Source organism: Delphinus delphis, chromosome 13 (assembly GCF_949987515.2).
Source record: "Delphinus delphis chromosome 13, mDelDel1.2, whole genome shotgun sequence".
In the NCBI taxonomy this organism is placed as follows: Eukaryota; Metazoa; Chordata; class Mammalia; order Artiodactyla; family Delphinidae; genus Delphinus; species Delphinus delphis.
Window position 1 is genome coordinate 26214549 of NC_082695.1, and position 23982 is coordinate 26238530.

Consider the following 23982-nt stretch of genomic DNA (forward strand, 5'->3'; position numbering starts at 1 on the left):
ACTCAGAATTAAATAATCTACTACAGACCCAAAACAGTGCTCAGAACCTGTAGAGGGTAGCTCTAAGGATTATTTTACAGAGGTAATTTTTGTTTACACCAAGGATTCCCAGCCTTGCCCCTCCTGACACCTTGGGCCAGACAACACCGTGCTGTGGGGGCTGCCCTGTACACGGAAGATGCTCAGCAGCATCTCTGGCCTCTGCCCACTGGATGCCAGCAGCAGCATCCCCCCCCCCCGCCACCAGCTGTAACAGCCAAACTGTCTCCACATATTGCCAAACACTCACCAGGGTGCAAAATCGCTTAGAATCACTACCTTAGATTTGTGCGTGTTTATGCCCTTATATGGAAAATGTTTCTTCTCCCATTTACACCTGGCATCTTGGGAAGGATGGTCTGAGAGGTAAGAGGAAATGGTGAGGGGAAAAAGAAGTATGCCCTTAAAAACTTTTAGTGAAGGTCTCCTCAGCTTTGTTGGCAGCTCTGTGCTCAGGGCTCTAACAACCTCTACTGTCTTCTTGACTCCATCACCGAGTCTGCTGAGTCTGCTTCTCGCTCCTTGACAGAAATGGCTGTTTCTGAGACAGTCTTCTGGCCTTTGGTGTCCTGCTGTTTCACAACAGGTTGGGGCATGGATGCCTTATTTAACCTGTGTGGTCCACTGGGCTTTCATCGGCCATCGTCTCCTCACACCCTCTGTGCTTCCATCTGCACTTAGATGCCCGTCAGACTTCCTGATTTCATGCTCCACGTTTCTCACCCTCCTGTTCCTGAGGCCTCTTCTCTAGGCTACGTTCTAGGTAACGTCTTCAAATGTAGCTTCTAGTTCAAACTCTTTCTTCAGCTGTATCTAATCTGTTTATTCATCCACACTTTCCTCTTTCGATGACTTTACTTCTCGTCTCTACAAGTTCTACTTGGTTACTTTTCAAATCTATTTGGTCACTCCTGATACAGTATCACAGTGTCCGTTCATTTGGAAGTCCAACCTTTATTTTTTTAAGCACCCCAAGGCCATATCTAACAATGGCTATGTCCCGGGGCGTCTCCACATCTGGTGATTGTTTCTGCTCCTCCTTGAGGTGTGTCTGCTTCCTTCCATGCCTGCTGATTTTGTGTGCTCAATGACTGACCCTGATCTGCAATTCTCACAGGCCTAAACTGGGAGCACCCTCCTCCAATCTGCCCCGGGTTCTGGCGGAGCTGGGGGTTGCCAAGGGCCCTGGCACATCCTGGACGGAGGGATCCCAGGATTGCTTTCCCCCACCTTGCAGCGTGCCAAGGCACAGCAGGGCAAAGAGCTGCCCCTACCTTCTGCCAGCCCAACAATCCAAAACACAGTCTACACAGAAGGAGAGAGGGCTCCTCAGCAACAGCCAGAAATACGGCTTATTTTTAAAGTAGGTTCTACAAGCACAGGATATAAAATTCATCAAGGAAACAAAAAAGTATAGTTTAAAAGTATCCTGTACCTCAGCCCCAGCCTTATCCACAGTCAGCAGTGTGTGTTTCCTGTGACTAACCCAGGTCACCTGGAGATGCACAGCAGGCTCTGGGCTGCCCTTTGCGAGTCCTCTGACCCAGGACCTACACTCTGGGGGCGTGGAACTAAGGTCCGAAGCAGGCTTCATCACACAGTGGCGTTTGGAGGTGTCAGAAAAGGGCAGCAACTACCCATCAAGCACTACACTTATTTCAGGTAGACCAGGCCACCAGAGGTCACAGGCAGGGAGGGTGGGTCTCTGTAGAGGCAGCAGCAGCACATGAGAGTAGAGACCACTTTAACTTCCACTGGTGCCACACAGGAGACCAAGCCCCTCGGAAGCTGAAGACAGGATGTGGGCCAAGGTTGGACTAGGGAGGGTGCAAGACAGCCCACCAAAGCGTCACTGCTGAACTGACAGTCTCAGGAGTCAGACTGCAAAACATTCTAAACTCATACAGCTTAAAACTATTTTTTATTATAAAATCTAAGTTTGTGATAAAAAAGAAATTCAACCAGCGCACCCGAGTATAACATGAAAAGGAGCATCCTTCTGAAAGCCGCCCTGCCTGTGTGTGTGTGTGTGTGTGTGTGTGTGTGTGAGAGAGAGAGAGAGAGAGAGAGAGAGAGAGAGAGGGAGAGAGAGAGAGAGAGAGAGAGAGAAAGACAGGTGTGCTGACAAGAGGGGACCTGGGAGCTCGAGATGAAGAACCAACCACTGAGCCAAGCGTCAGACGGCAAGACGTCAATAAGGAAGAGAAATGAAGCTCTGGGAGGAAGGGGGTGTCTGGGGGCAGAAGGTGCCAGTGCAGGAGTGGGTGGGACAGAGGATGCATGTGGCCTCTGAGAAGGGCAAGGTGACCCGGACACAGGGAACCCAACAAAGAACAGGGTGCTCAAGGCCGCGGCTGCCCTCATCACAGGGTTCCTGAGAGGGACGCGAGACAGAATACATGGGAACACCACAATATGCACACAAGCATTCACAGCAGCTTTAGTTTAACAGCCCAAACTGAAACAACCCATATGTCCTTCAAGGGTGAGCGGATAAGTGAATTGTGCGTGGCCCAGCAGTCCAGGGAATATTACTCAGCAGCGAACAGGAGGGAATTACCAACACCACCTGGAGGCTCCCAAGGGCGTCAGGCCGAGTGAAAAAAAGCCAGTCTCAACAAGTCAAATATTGCATGATTCTATTTATGTAACATTCGCAAAATGACACAATTACCAAGGCGGAGAACAGATCAGCAGCTGCCGGGCTTTGGGTTGGAGGGAGGGTGTGATTATTAGGAGGCACCAGGACAGCCTGTTGGTGGTGACGGTTCCACGTGCTAACTCCATTCCATATGTGATAAGACCTCACAGAACCACACACATGCACGCCCATGCGCAAGAGTGCATGCAAAGACTGGTCACATGTGAATAAAGTCTGCCTGAGTTGACAGCACTGTCGTGGTTTTGGTGATGTACTAGGATGTTTTCGTTGGGGAAGCTGGGGGAAGGGCACATGGGAGCTCTGTGCTATTCTGCAACTTCCTGTGACTCTTCAACTATTTCAAAAATAAAAAGTTACATAAGGGGAAAAAAGTACTGAAGCACTTAGCAGTATTAGATAAAAGTCTACAAGCATAAATGTCCATCAAGAGGGTCCTGGGGGACTTCCCTGGTGATGCAGTAGTTACGAATCCACCTGCCAATGCAGGGGACATGGGTTTGAGCCCTGGTCTGGGAAGATCCCACATGCCACGGAGCAACTAGGCCTGTGCGCCACAACTACTGAGCCTGCGATCTAGAGCCCGCGAGCCACAACCGCTGAGCCCGCGTGCCACAACTACTGAAGCCCACGCGCCTAGAGCCCGTGCTCCACAACAAGAGAAGCCACCGCAGTGAGAAGCCCGTACACCGCAACAAAGAGTAGCCCCCGCTCGTCGCAACTAGAGAAAGCCTGTGCACAGCAATGAAGACTCAACACACCCAAAAATAAATAAATATTTTTTTAAAAAAAAGAGGGTCCTGGGACAGAGGCAGCTGGCGCTGCAACCCTGCTCCTGGCCCAAGCAGTTGTGCGGAGGATCAGGCACCTCCTTCGGGAGGGGAATCAGGATGCGAGCCACAGCCTGGGCGGCCTGGGGCCAGGGCAACGCTGGAAGGGACAGATGGGGCTTCGCGGCTGAGGACACCCTGAGACGGAGCTGTTTCTATCTTGACTACAAAGCACAGCCCCTTGGATGGAGTCCCAGGCCACCCCATCCTCCTCCAAGTCCTCCCTCAGCCTGGGCAAGAGGGCCTCGGTGTCCCTCGCCCTCCGGGAGGCAAAGCAGGCTGGAGCTTCCCCAGCTCCTCTCGCCCCCTCACCACCCCCACCCCCGGCTGGGAAGAGAACGCGCCGCCTGTGGAGAGCGCGGCAGGTTCTCTGAGAAGCGTGGTACTCACTCTGCGGAGCGGCCGTGGACACGACGGCCATGCCATGGGGGGCCATCCCCGAGGTGCCAGGAGGTGGCTGCCCCGAGAGTGGCATCGGCTGCCCCATGGCCCCCAGGCCGCCCATCCCGCCCAGGGGCTGGCCGGGGCCCCGAGCAGGTAGGCCAATGCCGGCTGCTCCCGCGGCGGGCCCGCCAGTCAGGCTCTGCAGCGCATTCATAGGGTCTGCGGGGCACAGGGTGCAGCGTCTCAGGGCAGTGTCCGCCAAACCGGGCCAGGCTCCGTGGGCCATAAGGCCTTCCCGGGCACACGCTTCCTCCCACCTCCAGGCTCGACACCCTCAGTGTCCCAAATGGTGAGCGGCCGGAGTCCCGGGAGTCCCCCAAGCCCCGGCCCAGCTGCATACCACACCCCAGGGGCTGGGACACTTCCTAGGCAGGGAGCACAGCCCACACCCTAGCCTAGCCTATGCCAGGTCCTGACAGACTCCAAGGGACGAGCAAGCCCTCGGTGGCAGGCGGTGGCCCCACCCCTCCTGGCCATAGGCCCCTCCTGCTCGGTGAGACACAGCTGGGAATCCAGAGAAAACAAGGGTCAAGGGCTCTTCACAGTAAGCCGAGCCTGGGGCCAGAGAAAAGGGGGCAGGAGTAGATGTCCCAGGGAGGTTACAAGTCCCCTTGTGCACCAGAAGCCCATCTTTGCTAAGTCTGGGCAGGACCCCACTGAGGAGCAGTTCTCAGGAAAGACCCCTGAGAACAAGGGTGTGTGGGAGGGGTCCGCAGATGCTCGCCAGCTGAGTGAGTAATGGCCAGGGCCTGGGGCAGGAGCCAGAGGCTCTTGTTATAACAGCAAAGAGCCACCTGCAGGCAGGTGTGTCCTGGCCGGCTCACCCTGCCACAGAACCGAATAAACACACACATTCTCCTGGCCAAGCACTCTTGATACCCACCCCCACCACCACCCCCCAGCCCTGGCTGGCCAACAATCGCTGCACAAGCCAAGGGACCCCAGGCAGGTGCAGCCAGTTCGGCCAAGGCAAGCCTGGGCATGCGGCATGTGCCGCCGACAGTAAGACAAACAGCCCGCCAGGGTGGCTCCCCGCCCGGCAGTCGGAGTTTAGTTGGCCACTGGGATCTGCTAAACCCCTTCACTGGCAGCTCACTCAGCGAGACCTAGGCTAAATCAACAGGGTTCCCATGAGATAAAACCTTGAAATTAAAAAATAAAAAAGAATGACAATTCTTAACTTACAAAGAAACTTTGTAACTTAAGAAAGTGAATTCATAGTTATTCTCTAAATGCTACTACAGATTATTATGCTGAGCACAGCATTATACCATACTAGTTCTCTCCCAGAGAGCTCAAAATTTTAGATAATATTCAATAATCGTGTGAGTTTTCATCATTTTTTTTTTGCGGGAGGAATGGGATGGGGTGGTATCGTCCAACTCCACGGTCACCAGGAGGAGGGTGCCTGGTGGGCCAGGAGCTGGCAGTTCTCCGGAACCCGAGGTTGTCTCTCCAGGAACTTCCTCCTCCGGTAACAGCTTAACCCCAGGCACACGCAGCACCCACCATCCCATTCCTGCTACTCTGTAGCCAAGGTTGGGAAAAACTTTAATTCCAAAAGGAGAAACTCTTACCACTGACAGAAGCTTGTGATTTCTTGTTATCTATATATAAAAGAAAAAAAAAGAAAAGAAACCAAAGTAAACAAAGTTTTTCTGTAACCATATATTTCCACGCTAAGTCAGTGCTGAAGGCATTCGCCCAGAGGTCATTTGCTAACACTGAACTGACCCTGCCTAGAAACTAGACAAAACATACCTCAGAGTTTCAGAGAGTGTGTGTGTGTGTGTGTGTGTGTGTGAACATGTGTGAATACATGTATGTGTCCCACCCCTGGCAGCACTGACACACAAGGAGGCCAGGAGCGAGAGGGTGCAGGACCACCCCACGGTCAACCTGGGCCCTGGAGAACAGCCCCCAGGTGGAGGCTGGTGCTGGGTCTCCTCTAGTTCCCTCCTTCCCAGGCCAGGGCTCTTAGCACAGGCCCCAAGCCACAAACAAGAGCGCTTCAGGGATCTACGTTGGGCCCACAACACCTCCATTTTCAGCCCACTCTGGTTAGGGAGGCAGCATCCCCATTTTCTGGATGAGGAAACTGAGTCTGTCCAAGGCTGGTTAGAAGCTGGATCCAGCCAGCCCCAGGACGGGCAGGGAACTGCCACAAGAGTTCCACCCTCTGCCGGGGGTGAGGCAGTTGTGGGCACCCCCGCCAAAGGGCTTTGTGCACTGCCGTGCCAGGGCCAGCTCCCAAATGGGCCAGCCAGCCCGAAAGGCCGAGCCCTTGCCAGTACAGACGGGGTCCTGGCCAGGCTGCTCATGCCCCAGGCTTCTAGTGGCGGCTCCTCTTGTTCCAAACACCATGGGCCCTTCCCAAACACAGCAAAGAAAGTGAAATCAAGTGAGGTTCATCTGGCTAGCCAGTCTGGTAAAAAGTTAGTGTGGAAAGAAGCAATGGCCCTGCAAGGACTCTGGGGTCCCCAATGTCTCCCTCTGAGATGAGTGACGCTGACGCCACAGCTGTCTCAACAGCCACAGGGAGCAGCCACCCCATGGACAGGCTACGTGGGAGGAACCTGCCTCCTGTGGTCACCCCACTGCAGGCCGGCAGGAGGCGCTGTGGCTGTAACCACGCCCCACCCCCCACCGCCCCCCACCCACCGCGCAGCGGCCAGCGGCCCTGGAGAAGAGGAACTGGGATGCTGTGGGGCTGGGCCCTCACCAGGGCAGGGAGTGCAGGGTGGCGCTGAGAAAGCTGGCCCCAGAAGCTTCCAGCCTGACGGGAACACAGTTAGGTCCAGCCTCCATGGGTCAAAAAAACCAGGCATCAGGGAAGGAAGTGTCTATTCCAGGGTGGACTTTGCTTATTCAGGAACTGCCTAGAGATCAAAGCAGCAGTCCTTCAAAAAGGGAGATTAAGCAGACAAGCAAAAAGAGCAGTCCAGCCCAGACCACTTGGACACTAACATCTCCATTAGGCCACAATCAGCACGTTTCAGGCTGAGGCTCTGGGAGGATGGGAAACATGGAATCAAATGCGAAGCCATGAAGAACTTCCCAGAAAGCAGGCGCTGTCCACAGACATCCTGCCTCAGGCACTGGGGCCGCGACTGGCCGGGCTCTCACGGCGACCACAACCACCCAGAGATGTGATGTTTTACTTACGGATGTCTCGAAAATGGATAATGAGCCTGGCCACGAGAGAAAGGTATTCATCCTAAAAGCAAAAACAGGAAGCAGTTTAATCCCAGACGCAGAAGTGAGGCCGAGTGACGCCCCTTCCCGCCCTGGCCCTGCTGCGTTCCTCCTGAAGGCAGGGATGGCAGCCGTCCCCGTCTGTCTGTCCCTGTCTGTCTGTCTTCGCCAGCTTGGCTCGGCCTCCTCTGGAATCCATCCCTCTGGGAAAGGCCGGCAGAGCTCGGCTACCACAGAACAACAAAAGGCACAAAGAAACAGAAAACCAAAAAGGTACCAAGACACTAGAAGACGCTGCTCCCCCGCCCTGCTGTAAACCCTGGCGAGGGTCATGGGGCGGGGCTCAGGCACCCGTCTTTCTGCAGAGGGGCTGGCCCGGGGTCACAGGGCATCTCAGAAGTAGACACAGGAGGGCCGCTTTTGTCTTTGCTCCATTTGTACCAAAGTACTTTCGCTTTTCACACCAGCCTGTTGCTTTTCCACTGCTGACGTCATATTTGCATGCAAATCTGGCTGGGCGCCCTGGCTGTGCTTTCCCCAGCTCCCACTGATCTGAATTCACTGCACGGCCCAGGGAGAGGGCACAGTGCCGCTCAAGGAAGCAGGTGAAGGCCACTGCCCAGGGCCCTCTTGGTTCTCGCTGTGTTTCTGGAACCTCCCAGCAGGGCCTGCCTTCCACCATTTGTCCTCTTTGTAACCAAGGACACTCACTCCAGGGGTTCCAGGGAAATCACTACTGTGAGTTTGTCTTGGGGTCAAAGAAGGGATGTTCGTAACTAAAATCTTATTTCAGAGAAGCTGGACCATCTTTCTGGCAAGGCAGGCAGAAAGGGCAGAGCTTTCACCCCGCCTGCTCACTTGACCCCCGCCTAAGTCACCATGACACTGAGTCCACTCAACAGCAGCCAGAGGAGACGACTCCCGCAGCCCAGGACCCACCACAGGGGACAACCCGTGAGCCTGGGACAGACAGTGAACCTGCCGTCATGAGAACACCTCCAAGGGAAACACATGAAGGGGGCCTCAGACGAATGTTAACAACATAAGCACACTTTGTAACCCCCATCAGCCCTCATTGATCTCAAACTTCACCCACCACTGTTTTCTCAGCCATGGAATCAGCAGAGGAAAACGTGGGGGAAAGGCCCAGGGAGGCCACAGGGCAGGTACCAAAGGACACGACACATGGGAGATGTGTTCAACACTCCCCCTCCCAATGCCCCCCACAAATTTCTGGGAGGAAAAGATCCCACTGATCACCTGACCAGGCTGGTCCTTGAAGGACAACAGGGTGGTGAGTGGGGCACAAGGAAAGTGGGGGCTAAAGGAAGCTCCGAAATGAGGTGGCCAAGGACGGGGAGCTTGCCAGGTCAAGAGCTGACATCTCAGTAAGGCCTTGGCCATCTTTTGGGTTGGAGAAATCTTAAAAGAATTTGTTGAGCTTTTTCTACTTCCATAAAAGGTGAAGCAAGAGGAAGCAGGTTTAAAAAGCAACCAGATCATTAAAAAGTCCACAAACAACAAATGCTGGAGAGTTTGGAGAAAAGGGAACTCTCCAACACTGTTAGTGGGAATGTAAACTGATGCAGCCACTATGGCAAACAGTATGGAGGTTCCTCAAAAAACTAAAAATAGAATTACCATATGATCCTGCAATCCCACTCTTGGGCATATATCCGGAGAAAACTCTAATTCAAAAATATACGTGCACCCCTATGTTCACATCAGCACTATTTACAACAGCCAAGACATGGAAGCACCTAAGTGTCCACTGACAGATGAATGGATAAAGAGGATGTAGTATGTATATATACAATGGAATATTACTCAGTCATAAAAAAGAATGAAATAATGCCATTTGTAGCAACATGGATGGACCCAGAGATTGTTATACTAAGCGAAGTAAGTCAGACAAATACCATATGGTATTACTTATATGTGGAATCTAAAATATGATAAATGAACTTATCTATGAAACAGAAACAGACTCATGGACATAGAGAACAGAGTTGTGGTTGCCGGGGGTGGGGGGTGCTAGGGGAGGGATGGACCGGGAGTTTGGGGTTAGCAGATGCAAACTATTATATACAGAATGGATAAACAACAAGGTATAGCACAGGGATCTATATTCAATATCCTGTGATAAACCATAATAGAAAATATACATATGTATAACTGAATCACTTTGCCATAAGGAAAAAACACAACATTGTAAATCAACTATACTTCAGTTATAAAACAAAACAAAACAAAACCAGCAACCAGATATTTTACTCCGACACAAGATACAGTAAATGGGGCTCAGGAGCATGTCCCCGAAGCCCCTGGCACAGAACCAGGACCGAGTGCTTGGAGCCAGGTGGGCACAAGGCACCCAGGGTCTGCGCCCACTGAGGCTGCCCACAGCCCAGTGCAGCAGAGGCTCTGGGGACCAGACCAGCATGAGGAGGCCTGAAGGGGACAGAGGGGAGCAGCAACCACCTGACAGGAGAAGCGGGCACAGGGAGTGGTCAGTCACACTGCCACCAAGGGGCGCTCCTGTGGGTAAATACATCACCCAGCACGTTGAGGGTAGAGTGCTTCAGGCCTGCTGATTTGATCCTCCTCTGACTCCCCAGGGCACCTGCCTTACTCTATGTCTAGATTGGCTTCCCTGGGCGTGAGAGTTCCCAGCCTCCATGCAGACAGAGAGGTTATGACCCCTCTTCTGCTCCAAGGCACCCCCGCTCCAGGACAGTCCCAGAAATGGGCCGAGGAGCATGTACCTCCCTTATCTTCACTCCACCTTTATCATCTCCCCCTCCTGACAGCAAAAATACAAGCATCCAGGCTGGGTACGGCCAGAGCACAGCAGTGACAGCTCACACGCTGCACTGACTCCGGGCCAGGCACAGCTCTGAATGCTTTACAAATAATTAACACACTTAATTCTTCCAACTGCCCAGTGAGGCAGGTACTACTAGCGGGCTGGTTTGCAGGTGAGAAGACAGAAATGTGGGAAAAAAGCTTCCTGCAGTTTATACACTTTGTCTAACCTGTACAAGTCTTGTATGAGGGCCTGACAGCAAAGGTGGAGGACGAATCCCCTCATGGATGTGGAGGGAGCAACAGGAAGGACACACATGCTCCGGGTAAGATGCCACAGGCCACACACTAGACGCTACACTGTTATACCTTTTGTATAAGACTCGGGGAATCTGAACATGTATATTTGCTTTATACCTGCAAAAAGAAATGCTGCAGATCAACAATTAAATCCCCAGAGGTATCAGGAAGTGGCCTGGAAATGAAACTTCCCACCTTGTTATACAGCTTTCACATTGGAAGTATGTAATCTTTTACCAAATTGAAGACAAAGCCAAATCAAAAGAAAAAAAAATCACCAGGGACTTCCCTGGTGGTAGAGTGGTTAAGAATCCGCCTGCCAATGCAGGGGACACGGGTTCGAGCGCTGGTCTGGGAAGATCCCACATGCCGCGGAGCAACTAAGCCCGTGCGCCACAACAACTGAGCCTAGAGCCCACAAGCCTCAACTACTGAAGCCTGCGTGCCTAGAGCCCATGCTCCGCAATGAGAAGCCACCGCAATGAGAAGCCCGCGCGCTGCAACGAAGAGTAGCCCCGGCTCACCACAACTAGAGAAAGCCCGCGTGCAGCAACAAAGACCCAACACAGCCAAAAATTAAAAAAAAAAAAGTACAATTCCTAAAAATGCAAAACCAACCAAACATATGAGCTGATATCAAGTTGGTGTCAGAATCATAGGGAAAAGAGTTCCTTTGATTGATCATTTTAAAAAACAAAAAGCAAACAAAACAAAAAAAACATGTCCGTAGGGGAAGCGGTACATTCTAAGTACACACAGAGCTGTAAAGAAATCTTAAACTTCATTCCACATTTTGTTATTTGCTACTAATATTAGTGCTAATATTGGTCTGTTTATTCTGAAAGTATTTTAGAGTAATTATGCCAATGACATTAGAAGACAAGATATTCACAAAAGAGAGCAGATACATGTTTAAAATAAAAGTAAAACCCTGTAATTGGAAATATCAATGTGAAATTATGGGGTTTTGAGGTTGTTGTTTCAAAAACATATGACTCCCTAGCTCTGTTCACAAAAAAGCGCAGAAGCTGTGAGCAGCCCCATGCCCACACTGCAAGCCCCAAGTACCATTTCACCCTTGAAAAGGAACAGGGCTCCTTAGAGCAACAGCTGATTCTGGGCCAAGATGCACGCAAGCTACAAAAGACTAAGGGGTTGTGACAGGGGCCCCAAGGGGTCAGGAATGTGCCTGTGAGCAGCCACTGGGGACACATCAAAATGAACGGCTGCAAGGCCTGAAACTCGCTTGATGCAGAGCCATGCTCACAACACCACTCACAGGAAGAGAAGCAGCCTCACCCCACCCCCAGGCCCCGGGACTTGCCCCTGGGTACGAAGGGCAGCAATTCCACAAGACAGTCAGTACTCCTGACGGTCCCGAACAGGCTGTGTTTCAAGCAACCAAGTAGCACTGGTGGATGAAAGAAAACCTTTCCTGGCAAGACAATTCCATCTAATAAATGTGGAAGAAAAGCCAGAATTCAGGACAAGTACCAGTTTGCAACACCCAGTTAAACGATGGAATCATCAGCTGACAAGTGGATGGGAAACTTCATAAAAGAGTCAGACTGTCACTCTCCCAACTCCTGATCAACTGTGGCCTTGTGGGAAAATCAAGACACCCAGAAATATATACAATATATACAAATATAAGGCACCACCTCTAATGCCTTCTTGCTAACAAGACCCCTGCATACTGTGCTCTTTTGATCGAACACCTGGTTCACAAGAAATAAGGGGCAGGCAAGAGGGTTCACAAGAAATAAGGGGCAGGCAAGAGGGAGCCAGGCCACAGGGAATACTGTTGGTGGGAACACGCATGGTAAACACTCTGTTACTGAGGACTCAAAGGAAGAAAAGGAGCTGGTCAGAAAGTTCATGTCATCTTAGAGAATACAGATGTCATCAGGAACAGAATGCTGGGAAAAAGGTGAATGTTAAAAGTGTTTCTGGTGAGGGCTCAGGGGAAAGAGGAACGTGTGATTGGAAACAAGAGCACAGAGAACCCCTGTCATACAGTGTCCAAAAGTCTAGCTGAATCGTACCCTAGTTGAGAGGAAGGCAGACCTTGTAAGCAATGAACCTGGATATTTGGCTGAGTAGACTTCCAAACAAAGTGTGGAAGGTCTGGCCTGCTTTCTTCTTTTTTTTAAAAAAATTATTTATTTATTTATTTTTGGCTGCGTTGGGTCTTCGTTGCTGCACACAAGCTTTCTCTAGTTGTGGCGAGCAGGGGCTAGTGGCTTCTCTTTTTTGCAGAGCACGGGCCCTAGAGCACGCGGGCTTCAGTAGCTGTGGCATGTGGGCTCAGCAGTTGTGGTGCACAAGCTCAGTAGTTGTGGCGCACGGGCTTAGTTGCTCCGCGGCATGTGGGATTTTCCCAGACCAGGGCTCGAACCTGTGTCCCCTGCACTGGCAGGTGGATTCTTAACCACTGCGCCACCAGAGAAGTCCTGGCCTGCTTTCTTCTTGTTGCTTACAGTGAAATTGGGAGTAAAGAAAGAAACTGAGGGAAGAACCGTTAAGCATAAAGGAACCTGGACTTGGTTTCGGAAATTCCCAGGCTATTCAGATTACAAAGAAACACTAAAATTAGGAGATTCACTGTAGGAATGTGTGCTCTGGAGAGAAGGCTGAGGGTGTGGTTGCACAGACTATGCTAGTGCCAAAGAGATCAGGCGTGTGATGAATCCTCTCAGTCGTCTCACAGATGCCAGGAATAGGGATGAAATTACAGGGATGAAACATCTGTGGGGAAACCTTCTGTCTGATGGCATGAATATGTCACATATTCACGGTTTAGAGCGTCATACCAGCAGAAATACTGCCAGTTTAGACTAAAAGGGAGAGACTGGATGAAATTTTAAAAGGGTGTCAGACTCCCAAAGTCAACAGGCAGGCAACAGGCTGGTAAAACTACTGGCTACAAACATGACCACCGGGGAGAGCCTTGGGCCAAGAGGCCAAAGCCATGAGTCCAGAGACTGTAGCCTCCAAGTCTGTGGGAATTTGTCCAGCAGCTACAGGAAACTAATACACTACCTCTATAGATTGGCCTATTCTGGGCATTTTATACAAATGCATCATACAATACGTGCTCCCTTGTGACTATTTCACTACACTTATCGTGATGGTTTCAAGGTTCATCTGTGTTGTACCATGTATCAATACTTCAGTCCATTATACGGCCAGATAACAGTCCATTATACAGACACACCACATTTTCTTTATCCACTCATCAGCTGATAAACATTTGGGTGTTCCAACTTTCTGGCTATTATGAGTGATGCTATGAGTATTTCTGCACAAGTTCTGTGCATATATGGTAACTCTGTTTAATTTCTGAGGAATCACCACACTGTTTTCCACAGTGGCTGCTCCACTATACATTCCTTCCAGCAACGTATGAGGTGCCAATATCTCACCAATACTTATCATCTTTTTTTATTATAGCCATCATGAGTGTGACGTTGTATCTCACTGTGGTTTGGATTCGCCTTTCCCTAAGGGCTAGTGATATTGAGCATCCTTTCATGTGCTTCTTGACCATTTGTACTGGGCTGGCCAAAATAGTTCCTTTGGTTTTTTTTTTTTTTTTTTTTTTTTGCGGTATGCGGGCTTCTCACTGTTGTGGCCTCTCTCGTTGTGGAGCACAGGCTCCGGACGCGCAGGCTCAGCGGCCATGGCTCACGGGCCTAGCCGCTCCGCGGCATGTGGGATCTTCCCAGACCGGGGCACAAACCCGTGTCCCCTGCATCGGCAGGTGGACTCTCAACCACTGCGCCACCAGGGAAGCCCTTTGGTTTTTAAGTAAAAATAATGACACATTTTTTACTTTCACCAAGAACTTTATTGAACAATGTATTCACCACTTTGTCCCACTACCTTCTGCCATTTTTCAGGCAACTTCAAAATTCCATCTTCCCAAAACTTTTTATTTATTTAAAAAAATTTTTTTTGGCTGCATTGGGTCTTCATTGCTGCACACGGGTTTTCTCTAGTTGCGGCAAGCGGGGGTTACTCTTTGTTGAGCGGGCTTCTCATTGCGGTGGCTTCTCTTGTTGCGGAGCACAGGCTCGAGGCACATGGGCCTCAGTAGTTGCGGCAGGCGGGCTCAGTAGTTGCAGCAGGCAGGCTCTAGGGCGCGCAGGCTTCAGTGGTTGTGGCACGCAGACTCAGCAGTTTGGCACGCGGGCTCTAGAGCGCAGGCTCAGTAGTTGTGGCACATTTACTTAGTTGCTCTGTGGCATGTGGGGTCTTCCCAGACCAGAGATCAAACCCATGTCCCCTGCATTGGCAGGAGGATTCTTAACCACTGCACCACCTCAAAACTTTTTAACTTTTTGAGCAAAGAACTGTTCTAGGTGTCTTTTACAGTCTTCCAGGGAATTGACATTGTTTCCATTAAGAGAATTTTGTAAAGACTGAAATAAATGTAAATCCAAAGGTGCAAATGTCTGGTGAATACGGCGGATGAATCAGAACTTCCCAGCCAAGGTGTAACAGTTTTTGCCTGGTCATCAAAGAAACATGAGGTCTGGCGTTATCGTGATGGAAGATTATGAGTTTTCTGTTGACTAATTCTGGACGCTTTTCATTGAGTGCTGCTTTCAGTTGGTCTAATCGGGAGCAGTACTTGTTGGAATTAATCGTTTGGTTTTCCAGAAGTAGCTCATAATAGAGAACTCCCTTCCAATCCCACCATATACACAACATCACCTTCTTTGGATGAAGACCAGCCTTTGGTGTGGTTGGTGGTGGTTCATTTCGCTTGCCCCACTGATCTCTTCCATTCTACATTATTGTACAGTATCCACTTTTCATCCCGAAGCAATTTGTTTTAAAAACAAAATGTTTGGGCTTCCCTGGTGGCGCAGTGGTTGAGAGTCCGCCTGCCGATGCAGGGGACACGGGTTCGTGCCCCGGTCTGGGAAGATCCCACGTGCCGCGGAGTGGCTGGGCCCGTGAGCCATGGCCGCTGAGCCTGCGCATCCGGAGCCTGTGCTCCGCAATGGGAGAGGCCACAGCAGTGAGAGGCACGCGTACCACCAAAAAAAAAAGAACAAAAACAAAAACAAAAAAAACCACCAAAAAACAAAAAAAACGTTTTCACTACGTTTAAATGGAGAATCACATGTGGAAATATGGTCAAGAAGGTTTTTTTTGCTTAACTTACGTGGAACCGAAACATCAAAGCGATTAACATAACCAAGCTGATGCAAATGATTTTCAACGCTTGATTTGGATATTTTGAGTATGTCAGCTATCTCCTGCATGGTATAACATTGATTGTTCTCAATTAATGTCTCAGTTTGATCGCTATCAACTTCAACTGGTCTACCCGACCGTGGAGCATCGTCCAGCAGGAAATCCCCAGCACGAAACTTCACAAACCACTTTTGACACGTTTGATCAGTCACAGCACCTTCTCCATACACTGCACAAATCTTTTTTTGCATTTCAGTTGCATTTTTACCTTTCTTGAAGTAATAAAGCATAATAAAACAATTTTAAAAATGTTGTTTTTCTTCCATCTTCAATATTAAAATGGCTACACAAAAATTCTCCAATTTTGTTAATTTTTTTTTAAATGCACACTGATATGACAGCTGTCACAATACAATCTAACAAAATTGTTTTGAAGGAAGTTAAAGACAACTAAGCGCTACTAGAGCCATCTTACGGGAAAAAAACGAATGAACTTTTTTAGCCAACCCAATATATCTTCTCTGGAGAAATGTCTATTCAAGTTCTTTGCCCATTTTTGAATTAGGTTGTTTGGTTTCTTTTGTTGTTGTTTTTGAGTTGCAGTTCTTTATATAATCTGATACCAGTCCCTCATCAGATATCATCAGATATTTGATTTGCAAATATTTTCTCCCATTCCATAGGCTGTCATTTTACTCTCTTGATGGTATCCTTTGATGCACAATAGTGTTTAATTTTGATGAAGTCAAATTAATCTATGTTTTCTTTTGTTGCTTGTGCTTTTGGTGTCACATGTAAGAAACCATTGCCTAATCTGAGGTCACAAAGATTCATGCCTATATTTTCTTCTAAAAATTTTAGTTTTAGAACTTTCCTGGTAGTGCAGTGGTTAAGAATCCGCCTGTAAAAGCAGGGGACACAGCTTCAAGCCCTGGTCCCACAGGAAGATCCCACATGCCGCGGAGCAACTAAGCCCGTGCGCCACAACTACTGAGCCTGTGCTCTAGAGCCCGCGAGCCACAACTACGAGCCTACACACCTAGAGCCCATGCTCTGCAATGAGAAACCTCTGCAATGAGAAGCCCGCGCACCTCAACGAAGAGGAGCCCCAGCTCACCGCAACTAGAGAAAGCCTGTGCACAGCAATGAAGACCCAGTGCAGCCAAAAATAAATAAAAAATAAAAGTTTAACAGTTTTAGCTCTTAGGTCTTTGATCCATTTTGAGTTAATGCTGGTATATGGTATGAGACTGGGGTCCCACCTCAATATCATACATGTGATAATCCAGCAGATGTCCCAGCACCATTTGTTCTTTTCCAAGATTGTTTTGGCTATGCTGGGTCCCTTGAGTTTCCTTAGAATCATTTTGTCAGTTTCTACAAAGTCTGTTAGAAACTTTTCCTCATACTTGAAAAATGTATCAATTCCCAGAGCAGGTGCTCCAGAGCCAGTGTTCTCAGCAACATGGGACCTTTGGTAAGTATTGTGTTGTGATTCACGTATTTTAAAATTTTACCCTTATACATTATAAAATATTTTAAACATACAAAAATTAAATAATAAAACAAATGACAGTGGGTTCCTTACCCGGTTTAAATTAAAAAATAAGATCGAAAGAAAGCAAGCTAGCTCCCCATGCTACCGCTGATTTGCCCCACACCTTGTGTTCTTCACAGCTGAACTGGAGAAAGTCACGAGGACTACACGGAGTGTCTGTACTCTCTCAGCTCCTCAGTACATGCTAGTGAAAATGGAGCGACTGAAAACCAAAGAAGTAGAATTTCCAAAGAGGCCTCCGAGCAAGCACGCCGACGCCGGGTAGTGGAGGAGGAGGCCTGGCTGTCACCCCGCAAACAGCAGAGGGCAGGAGCACAGCCCTGGACCTGTCAAAACTGGCCACACCCAGGCCTATCTAGCAGGTCCCAGCAGTTTTTCAGAAAATACTAGTCTTTTCATGCGGCACAAGTGTGCTTTTCTCCTCCAATAGCTGTCCCTAATTAAACAAAGATAGCAGAAGATGTATTCGGTTTCATTCAAAAGGCCAACCCTGGGCTTGCGAGGTCCGTAAAAAGGGCTGAAGGTTGGAGAGTGTCTCCTTCATCAGACGTGCACGGCCTCTTCCCGCTCTCCCCAGGCTGTGCTCTTGCCCTGTTATTCCAGCAGCTGCTTGTGCCCCTCAGCCCTCCTCTAATTAGCCTCCAGGTCACTTCCCAGTTCTGATGTTCTCGGCCTCCTGGTCCCTGGGTTTCACCTTGGCCCCCATGTGGGGACTCAGCGTTTACAGCTGTAAACCAGAGACATGCACTACTTCTGCATAATACTATACAACGTGCAAAACAGTTGATGTGTGTTTAACATATAAGCTTAATTTAAAAACAACCAAGTGATAAGTACATGTTCAGCAATGCACCCAGCTGTAATAAGCCTCTCTATGCACTGCAGCTGTGGGTGCCGACGCAGAGGTCCTGGGATCCCTGGCTGTGCTCTCATCCAGCAGATGCCATACCTTCATGAATCTGCAGAGTGCTTAGAGCTGCTATTATTATACCACCCACCACCCCCAGGGAAAGTGGTTTCTGCCTTGAGGCAGAGAGCAGTCCCACCTGCAGGAATTCAGATGTTAAGAATTAAAGTGGGTGTTTGGGTGTCTTTTGCTTTGCTAGATGGGGGGAAGTAGCACAAGTAGCAAAGAGGGTAGGCTCCTACCCCACACCCCCAGGATGTGTGACCTCCTGGGCAAGTTACCTGGCATCTGTGTGCCTGAGCCTCCTCATCTGCATCCTGGGGAGAGCAGCACTGTACCTGCTTCACGGGCCTTACAAGGCGACATCACATCACTTTAGAGGGAGCAATGGGGCCTGGCCGTTAGACCCAGGGCCAGCCCCTGACAGAATGGGAAGAGCTTTAACTCTGGGTGCTAACACCACACTGGAAGCATGCACCAACCAGGCAATCTGGAGCTGGTGGTCTTTTAGACAAGAGTGCTCAAGGTCTTCCTTGCCCGGGCTGTATACCAGGCAGCCTGAGGTGCCCATGGATGACCTGGTTTCCTTTAGGGTGGACACCTCTGGACCCACCTGCTTGCCAGGATTCCAAGAGAAGGTTAGCCCCTTTTCCATGACCTCCTCTGCCTCCCGGACCCTCCTGGAGTCTAAAAACAGAAATCACTCTTCTGTATCCTTTTCTTCGCTCTGGGTCCCACCTTTTACATTCTTTCACAGTCATTCTAATGGGGTCTCAGGCAGGAGGGGCAAGTAACAAGCGTGCCGGCTGCCACCTGACTGGAGAGTCCCTCCGGAGCCCCACCCTGGAGGAAAGGTCTCACCGCATGACAGGGCCCAAGGCTCCATGTGGGGCTTGAGCAGGACTAATAAACTGGACATCGGACAGCAGTGTCCAAGCAGAAAGTCTGTCTCTAAAAATGACATAGGAAACTTCCCAGACCTCTCTATAAATACCTCTCTTCCAAACAGTCAGGGCCTCCTCTTGAAGTTAGGGATTTAGAACCAGCCTGACCAAAGGAAATGCAACTGAAATTGCTAAGGTGTGGTGTGGGCTGCAGTAAGGAGAGGCGAGGACAGTGACGGGGGCTGTTGTGCTGCCAGTCGCCCCCTCGGGATGGAAGACTTATTCCCCAGCTGCTGGGAGGGTCTCTGGGGTGGCCAGTCTCCAAGATGGCAGCTAACAACCGCTGGCCTCCTTGGATGCACAGGCCACAGCGCACAGAGAAGGTGGAGGCGACTCCCTCCCCAGACTCCACACTGGCCTTAGGACTTGCTGTGACCCAGAGATGTTCTAGGACTTCAGGGGACTGACAGCTTCCACGTCCCCTGCCTTGGAAGCCAGCCACTGTGCCGTAACGAAGCCCGGGCTATGCTGCTGGAGACACCAGGTGGCTGCCAGCTGAATGTGGCTGCGCCGAGGTCACCAGTGAGACCAGAAGAATGGCCAGCCAGGCAGTTCCAATCATCCCAATCCTGACCCACAGAATCAGGACAGATACCAACTATTGCTCTAGGCCACTACATTTTGCGGTAGTTCCTTATAAAGCAATAGACAACAAATAATACTGGACCAACAAGTTGTGTATTTCGAAAGTTGAAATAATTCAATAAGCCCTCACCAAGGTTCTTATCTCCCAAATATCTTCAAATAATGTATCTAATAATAATGAGTTCTTACAATCTAGCAATAAAAAGACCAACAACTCAATTTTAAAATGGGCAAAGGATTTGAATAAGCATTTCTCCAAAGAAAATATACAAATGACCAATAAACACAGTAAGTCATCTGGGAATGCAAATCAAAACCACAATTAGATACCACTTCACACTCATTATGATGGCTATAATAAAAAAAAAAAAACAGTAACAAGTATTGATGAGGAATGGAGAAACTGGAACCTCATACACTCCTAGTGGGAATGTAAAATGGTGCAGCTGCTTTGAAAACAGTCTGGCAATTCCTCAAAAGGTTAAATACAGAGTTACCATCTGATTCAGCAGTTCCTTCCCTAGGTATACAGGAAAGAGAAATGGAAACATATGTCCCCAGGAAAGTTTGCAAACAAATGTTCATAGCAGCATTATTATAACAGCCAAAAGGTGGAAACGCTCCAGATGTCCATAAACTGGTGATGGATAAATAAAATATGGTACATCCATACAATGGAATATTATTTGGCAATAAAAAGGAATAAAGTACATGCTACAACATGGTTCATGGGTGAACATTAAAACTATTATGCTAAGTGAAAGAAGCCAGTCACAGAAACATATATTTTATGATGCATTTATATGAAAAGTACAAAACAAGCAAATCTATAGCAACAGAAAGCAGGTAAGTGGTTGCCTAGGACTGAGGGTTGAGGGAAAATGGCGAGTGCTGGCTAACGGATATAGAGATTCTTTAGAAAATGCTCTAGGGAGTACCCTGGGGGCCTAAGTGGTTAGGATTCCGGGCTTTCACTGTCATGGCCCATGTTCAATCCCTGGTCGGGGAACTGAGATCCCATAAACTGCAAGGTGTGGCCAAAGGAAAAAAAAAAAGAAAAAGGAAAATGCTCTAAAATGGATTGTGGTGATGGCTGCACAACTCTGTGAAGATCCTAAAAGACCAACCACTGAACTGTACACTTTAAATTGGTGAATTGTACAGTATATGAATTAGAGCTCAATAAAGTTGCTATAAAAAAAGAATATAACACTTACCATTTTCTATGTCCACAGCACGAGCCTGCCCACCTCAGTGCACGGGCTTCTGCTGCTCGTCCTCCACCTACTTGTGCTCACAAACACATGCTGGTGTGCTCTGACCTCCAAGCCCAGGCTGTACACATGGTTTCTGTTTTGGAAGCTGCACTCTCCGGCCAATCATCTCTACCTTTCCATTTCAGAAAATGTTTACCTCATCTAAACACTCAAACCAGGCTAAGTTTCCCCAACGGACCTCTGTACGTCTTGACAGTTGGTTTACCTAAACCTGGATCCAACCATAAATAGCATCTGCTTTTGATTCTTTCTTTTCTCTTCTTTTTTTAAAAAAAATTTATCTATTTATGTATTTCTTTTTGGCTGCATTGGGTTTTCGTTGCTGCGTGCGGGCTTTCTCTAGTTGCAGTGAGTGGGGGCTACTCTTTGTTGCAATGCGTGGGCTTCTCATTGTGGTGGCTTATCTTGTTGCAGAGCACAGCCTCTAGATGCACGGGCTTCAGTAGTTGCAGCACACAGGCTCAGTAGTTGCGGTGTGCAGGCTCAAGAGCGCAGGCTCAGTAGTTGTGTCGCACAGGCTTAGTTGCTCCACGGCATGTGGGATCTTCCCGGACCAGGGTTCAAACCCGTGTCCCCTGCATTTGCAGGCGGATTCTTAACCACTGCGTCACCAGGGAAGTCCCTGTTTCTGATTCTTGACACACAGTAGGTCTTAGAGCTCCAGCACCACGCTCGGGCATCAGGTGCTCAGCAGAGCTGGTGCAGCAGACACAGCCCGCCCTGCACGAGCCAGGTAACCCAGACAAGCTGCTTGCTTCTTTGTGCCTGTTCTGTTTCATTTCTACGAGCAGCTCTACCCCAAGGCAGGTAACAAGAGGTGGTCACGTGAAGCCCGTGGTGATGCCCAGTTCACGCGAGAGCTCACACAGGAAACCCGCCCCAACCACTCCACCTGTGAAGTTCCCAAGCATCGTCCTCACCAAAACCTCGCCCTCCACGAGCATCACCTGCATCATTTAACAAAAGGGGACAGGAACCCTTCTGGGCCCACCTGTCAGGGCCCTGACCCACAGGAGGGCTGAGCCTGAGGACAGAGAGGTTCTTACTCAGAGCACCGTCCACAGGAACCACCGGGGCCCGAGGGAGCGCCCTACAGGATTCACGGGAGCTGACCACGAATGGGGGTGCCAACAGCAAGGTCTGGGGCCAGAGGCTGCGCCTGCATCCTGGATGCCCACCCAATCCCCTCCCGCACCTATACCACAAACACAGGATTTTCCCACAGAATGCCACCCAACAGTGAGCAGCCACCCCGTCCCCATGGCCTGGCACCCTGCCCTCCAGCAGCGTCCCCACTGGGAGCCACCCCCCAGGGCCTTACCCGAGTCTTGGCCTTCAGAAACACGTGGCTCTCCATGTCCTTGCTGGATTTACTGTGGGCCACACCAGCCTTCCTCATGGCATCCTCTCTGGAACACAAAGGAGGAGAGATGTTGACACAGGCTCCCTGGCCAGCAGGCCCACGGATGTGGCCTGGCCCACCAGCCTGGTTGAGGCCCAGGAGAGGCACGAAGGGGGGGGCTCTCAGCACAGCGATGAAAGGCAGCTGAGCAAAGGAGAAGGCGGGCAGCGCCACGAGAAGGAAGGAACAGGAAAGGCGGTCACCATGAAACAAAGCAGCCACCCCGCTTGAGCGGGCAGAGGGGCCAGGCCCAGAGGCTCCTCACAACCAGCACATTAAACAACAGGGCGTCCAGCTGGCCTCCATTTCCTGCCCTCTACGTGACCTGAGCCCCCACCCAACTCTGGCGTCAAGAGCAGTGGGACCCTTGCTCTGGAAGCCTCCTCTGCTGGAAAAAAGGGGCCATGCCAGTCACCTCTCAGTTCCTCCCAAGGCAAAGGTCCCTGTGTCGGACATGCAGCTCCTCCCAGTGGGACCAAGGAGATGAGCCCGACCTCAACAACTTCCAGCTGGGGGCAGGAGACCACACAAATGCCAACACATGCATGGCAAGACACGGAATGTGACCCCAGGTTTTCATCACATGATGCTCTGCTGCACATGGCTAAGCCCGACCTCCTCTGGATGGTAGCACACATTCCCCCACCCCCACCCCGCCCCCAGACGAAGGTAAGGATAGGTGCGCATTTGTTAGAAAGGAAGGAGCACATCAGGCTCAGGTCCACAAGCCTGGCCCCTCTGCTCACAGCCCGCCTTCTTCTCCACAGGATGGGTCTCCCGACCTGTCTTCCCAGCGCTGGGCTCACTGATAAAGACCCCCCTCTCCCAAGGGAATCCAACAAGCCTAGTCCAGCCGGTGCTGGAAGGCTTTCTGATGGCTCCAAACACACACACACACCCTGGGTACTGAAAGAGCGTGCACATGGGCTGCAGGATCACATTCGTGATCCCGAGAGAAACCCCAGACAAGAGGCTAAATGCTGAGATGGATAAATCTGTACTAACGTATAAAGAAAGATAAAATGCTGCTGACTACCACACTGCCAGATTCCACATGTGAGGCCAGAGTCCCCACCTCCCGCCTGCTTCCCTGAGCCTGCACCAGGGCCAGGAGGCAGCAACGGGTTCCCGCTGGAGAAGCATCCAGAGTAGAGCAGATGCTCGCACGAGGGGATGTGTGACCAGGATCAAAGAGAGGCAAAAGGAAGGATGCAGGAGGACAAGGCGAGACCCTGACAGGCCAGCGGGACCTGGCGCTCAGGGGCTGAGGCCAGCGGAGCAGGCATCCCACGTGCGAACGTGGGTTCTGAGCCCTCGAGCAGCTCCGACAAGTGACTGAGCAGACCTGTCTTCAAGGGGGGGTCTCCCCAGCACCCCCATCCCTCCTCCAACAGCCATATGAGGCTAACCCTACCACAGAGGCTTGCCCGAAGCTGAGGGCCACAGAGCCGCGGACCACTGGGGCAACCCCAAGGACAGCGGTAGACACATGGGGGGGCCGTGATGGCTGGCAGCTGGCTGAGAAGAGGCCCCAGGAGCCAGGTGAAGCGCAGAGTGGCCAAGAGGGGCGCAGACAGCCCTGCGTCACGAGCAGACGACCTGGGGGCTTGGCCAGGCACCTGGCTGGTGACAAATGGTCCTCCGAGCTGCTGGCAACAACTCTGAAGGGGGCAGGCTTGCAGGCCCCCCGCGGACACTGCATCTTGCCTGCAGCAGAGACCCTGGCACGTCCGCAGAGACAAGACAGACCTGTGCTTCGTGGTGGAGGGACCTTTCCAGGCCCAAAGACACCGGATCTCCTGGAGCAGGAGCCCTGGCCTGTCGTGGTC

The 23982-nt window shown here is 50.5% G+C and overlaps 1 protein-coding gene across 5 annotated transcripts in view; it reads right to left on the minus strand.

Moving 5' to 3' along the window:
- MED15 (mediator complex subunit 15) overlaps window positions 1-23982 on the minus strand; it is a 61449-nt gene that overhangs the window by 14265 nt on the left and 23202 nt on the right. For 3 of the 5 annotated variants that reach the window (XM_060028532.1, XM_060028531.1, XM_060028529.1), the window contains exons 2-5: window positions 22073-22160; window positions 7138-7189; window positions 5550-5579; window positions 3919-4131 (exon numbers count right to left, since the gene is read on the minus strand). In XM_060028532.1, the coding sequence (XP_059884515.1) occupies window positions 3919-4131; window positions 5550-5579; window positions 7138-7189; window positions 22073-22160 (383 nt within the window). Of the gene's footprint in view, window positions 1-3918; window positions 4132-5549; window positions 5580-7137; window positions 7190-7444; window positions 7729-22072; window positions 22161-23982 lie in introns of those variants that run through there. The other 2 variants (XM_060028534.1, XM_060028533.1) reach the window with 2 other exon arrangements.